The sequence below is a fragment of the Sinocyclocheilus anshuiensis genome, unplaced genomic scaffold (assembly GCF_001515605.1).
Source record: "Sinocyclocheilus anshuiensis isolate Anshui unplaced genomic scaffold, SAMN03320099.WGS_v1.1 C33231377, whole genome shotgun sequence".
Classification (NCBI taxonomy): Eukaryota; Metazoa; Chordata; class Actinopteri; order Cypriniformes; family Cyprinidae; genus Sinocyclocheilus; species Sinocyclocheilus anshuiensis.
In genome coordinates, this window is record NW_015622114.1 from 1 (window position 1) to 4,736 (window position 4,736).

The 4,736-nt window shown below is 38.2% G+C and overlaps 1 protein-coding gene across 1 annotated transcript; it reads right to left on the bottom strand.

The window, feature by feature from the left end:
• Nucleotides 1–4: 4 nt before the first annotated feature.
• On the bottom strand, nt 5–2,927 carry LOC107683366 (protein phosphatase 1 regulatory subunit 3B-like; the record flags this gene model as incomplete). The annotated part of the gene is made up of 2 exons (XM_016479416.1): nt 2,721–2,927; nt 5–563 (listed from the first exon to the last, which is right to left on the bottom strand). A coding segment is annotated over exon 2 (528 nt), but the record flags the coding sequence as incomplete, so codon positions are not given.
• Nucleotides 2,928–4,736: the final 1,809 nt, after the last annotated feature.

The window sequence follows — 4,736 nt, forward strand, 5'->3', positions numbered from 1 at the left end:
CTGTGTGACTTTTCCAAGTGTCAAACGTAATGCGAAGCTTAACGGACTTCTCAAAGGAAAGGTTTTTGACTTTGACCGTCCCTGCTATAGATTTTTCCTTAAGCATGCAGTGTTCGAGGCAGAGGTTTTCATTCTCTATACGTTGACGAAACTTTAAGTAATCTGCAGATGGCTGGTCAAAGTCGAGGGTTAGCTTGTCCTTCCCTTCTGGCAGAGTCACCAAAGAGCTAAAAAACTGCACAATGTTGGTTGGGATGTCAATAGGGTCATCAAATTCAGAAAAGACCTTTACCATCGTCAGGGCGAGGCCTTTGTGATCAGCAAAAGATACTTGTTTTTTGGCCCTGCCAGGTATCGCCACATGTGCGCTGGCCCTATTCAACTCTGGCTGCTCCCTTGGAGAGCCGAAACTAAGTTTGGTACTTTGACACCGGTGCAGACATGGCCGCAAGGGCCTGCTGTATTTAGTCACCCTCGGGTTCAGGAACTCTTCGTTTGTCAGATAAATCGGCATGGCGAGTTCAATCGGCATGGTGGGCTCGTTGGGACGGCAGTCACGTGCACTGAAAATGCAGAAATGTGTATTAATAACCACATTACTACAGTGAGAAAGGTCTGTCCATGTCTGTGAATGTTGGTTGAAATCTTCCAATATTTGACTAATTCAAATTTCACACTTGTACTTTAATATACCACAGCATGAAATCTCATATATACTCGGTTTAAAATAATCAAATCATTATGCACAGCAAACAGGGCTTAATATAGACTCAGAATCAAATAATTAAACATTAAGCAAAAGATTGCAGATGGTGGGTCAAACAAGTTTATCTAAACCGGAGGCCAGGGGGAGGGGATATGGAGCAGCATATGGAGAACCAAAGAGACTGAACTACAAAAGATATTGGGCACCCTCTAGTGTTCATAATTTGTAAAACATTTCATTCAAAATCATTAAAGGACCAGAATCTTAATCTTTATGACAAACAACCTGATTTTCAGACGAGATACTATCTAAGGGTCACTAAAAAAGGGATATTTTGTTTAGAAAAAAAAACTTAATTTTCAGACTGGCGAGTATTGTAACGCGGTGAGCTGCAACACTAGCAGTTTAAGGAAGGAATGTCAAACTCGGTTCCTGTAGGGCCACAGCATTGCAGAGTTCAGCCCCCCTCTCTAATTAAACACACCTGAACCAGCAAACCAATGTCTTTGGGATTACTTGAAAACTAAAGGTTAGGTGTGTCGGAGCAATTTATGGTTGCAATCCGCCATAAAACTAACAAGAAGAAGTTGGAGCAATTTGGAGATAAACTCTACAGGACTGTTGCCATCCAGGAGTTGAGTTTAACATCCCTGTTTTAACCAATTAGAAATTAGTTACATAAATTACTACTGCAGATGAGCAGCAACCACCTAAGGTGACAGCAGATCAGGGTTTCTCAAATCTAGTCCCAGAGGGTCGCTGCCATGCAGCGTTGATCTAAACCCCCGATCAAACTCACCCTACCTGTGGTTTTCTAGTGATCCTGAAGACCTTAATTAGCTTGTTCAAGAGTGTTTGATCGGGGTTGAAGCTCAACTATGCAGGGCATTGGCCCTCCAGGGCAAGACCTGAGCAACCCTGGAGTAGATGATGCAAGACTGTTTAATAAATACGGGTTTACAGGAAAAAACAGAATTGCCATATAACTTGCACAAGATTTTCATCTACATCTACATGAAAATCTGCTAGAAATGTCATGGCTGAGGAGATGGGGAGGGTTGACACTATTTTACAGTGTACTTCCATTGGTCCCATATAGATTGTAGCGTGCTGGCCTATATTTGCTACAATAGTTAGAATAACTAACCCATACAAAAGGTATGTTTTTTTTGGGGTTTTTTTTGATTTGTGAGTTTTTTTTTGTTTCCATTTCCTAAATTTATATTAAATTTTAAACTATTTTCAACACTACTTTCAACAAGTAAATTCTGTGATTAGGCCCTACCACAATAAACTCATGTACACAATTTAAAACGTCTAGCAGTGGGTTTGGTTGTAACAACAGCACTCTTTGTCATTTTACATAAATTTACACAATGTAAAGATAAGCAATAGGTTTAAAAAAAACAAAACAAAACAAAAAAAATTTAATTTGTAGACGGCAAATTCTGAGAATATAACTTCAAAAAGTCTGAGACAAAAAAAGCTCCCAAAATCTCTTGAATCCACATACGGTCAGTAACAATGAAACATTGTCCTATTAAAAACAAGATTTGCTTTAGATTAAAACAGAAAATGGTGATTTGAAATAATAGGCAATGACAATTAGCTTTAGAATCAAATGCTTTCGCACCTGTTGAAGCTCATTTGCAGTTGCAACTTTCGCCCAGGTCCAACATACCATCACGCTTTATCATACTGCTGCCTTCGTTTCTGAACAACCCCTCCTCTCTTAATCTTTGATTTTGATTTTTTTTTTATCCCAATGTTATGCAAGATTGCTTTCCTTTTCCATATCTATTAAAAACGTTAAGCCTAATATCATATGTCGCTCTGCGTCATGCTCTTCCTGGTTTGCAGCCGTTTCCCTGGGCACGACCGTGTTTAATAAAAGTTTCCTCCCTCCCTTAGATTAAAAATCTCTGCGTGCTGGAACACGAATCAACTCAGCGCTATTCCAGTGCGCTTTAAACTGATCCAGAGAAGCAAATTGAGAGCATAAATTCATGCATACCTGTGTCACGGCATTTGAACTGGGTCAAACTTCTTCACCAAGCCCAGTGTCTCGTGTTAGTGAATGCAGCTTCAGCTCACTAGAGTAATACGCTCGTGCTAATGTGCGTCCGGAATGAGCGAGCCTCCTAGCTGTACCGGCCGGCACCAAAATTACATTTTTGCCGATGATCAGCCCGTGTTCACGTGAACTACCTGTTTGGACCAATCACGGCAGGCTACAGGGGCATGCATGCACCCCATGCTGATCAATGGCATGTCACGTGACTGGCAAGACCGGGGGGTCAGTAGGCCATGTCTGGAGGCCCCCGTGTTTTAAAAATATCCACCACTTTTACTTCCATAAACATGAACCCACTAACTTCTAAATGCTTTCACATTCTATGACCAGTGCAGATAATGTTTCAGTTCATTCCATTAGTTATTCTGGGATTATTGTGTATCTGTGTTAACATATGTGCATTGAGAATGGAAATGCAAAGGAATGTGTTCAGCACTGTTGTCTAGTAGGGGACAAGCACTCTTGAAACTGATTTGTTTGACATCCATGGTTGTTGACTAGTTGTATCATGTGACCTTTTATCACAATTCAGACTTTTTTCTTGCATTTCTGAGTTTATATATCACAATTCTTTCTCACAGTTCTAAGAAAAAAGTCATAATTGCACAATATAAACTCAGAATTGTGAGATATAAACTCACAATCGTGTTAAAAAAACGTAGAATTGTGAGATACAATGTCAGAATTCTGAGAAGAAATGTCAGAAAAGTATATGCTTGCAATTGTAAGAAAAAAAGTCAGAATTTTGATGAAATAAGAATTGCAAGATGTAAACTCAGAATTCATAGGAAAAAAAGTCTGAATTGTGAGAGTTGTGAGAAAAAAAGTCAGAATTTCACAATATAAACTCCGAATTGTGAGATATAAACTCACAACTCTAAGAAAAGTCAGAATTGTAAGATAAAAAGTGTCAATTACTTTTTTTATTTGTAATTCTGTACCAGAAAAAAAAAGCAGATTTGTGGGATAAAGTCAGAATTCTCAGAACAAAGTCAGAATTGCGAAATGCAAACTCGAATGTCTGAACTGAGAAATAAAAAGTCTTTTTTTTTTAATCCTGTGGTTGTAATGTTCATAGTTTCTGGCCTTCACTAGCATAAATCAATCTAAAATGAGTGTCCAACATGCCAATCACATGTAGATGAAGTCAAAGCAACATGCAATGAAAGAAAAATAGTGACTACTGTCTGTCAACAGCGAAACAGAATCTAGCTGATTTTGCCTCAGGAAATTGTGGTGTCAGTAATTAATCTAATATCCTATCTCTATCACTGTGCATAGCATGCAAGTCTATTTAGACAATTTAAAAGGTTAAGTAAGGTAAATACAGTATTTTGATCATGTGCATAATTGTGTGCATCACCTCTAAGCAATGTTTTGTTCAAACATCCTTTTTCTGCTCCCAAAATCCCAATATTTTACTTAATAGTGGACTTTATTAAGACTCTATTTCCCATATATAATTGACCATAATGTAAAATTTGGGATAATTTCACATAAAAATTGAACATTTAAAAAACAATACATAATTTATACTTAATTAAAAGCCAAGCTGAACAAAACTGTTCATCATATAGGAGTCAGAATTATACTCAGTGTCAATGTGGAGACATTGGGACACTGTGGTATACCTCATCCTACTGCTGCCACAACTGATGCACAGATAAGTGTGGAAAATCCATCGATAATTCCAGATACAGTAACACTGTAACACTATAGGGTCAAAAAACAGCCATAGTCAGTAGAAAAGGAGAAGCTGTTTTAGGCGCATGGGTTGTGAAATAGTGAACTAAAACAGACTGTAGAGAAGGTTAACAGGAGAACAGCTGTTTAGGCTTGTTCATTCCGAATCAATAGGACAACTGTACATAAAGGTGACAAGAAGAGGTCAAATGGAGGTCATGCTGCTGTATTGTGCAATATGTTTGATCATTTATGAATAAAACAAAAGGTCCA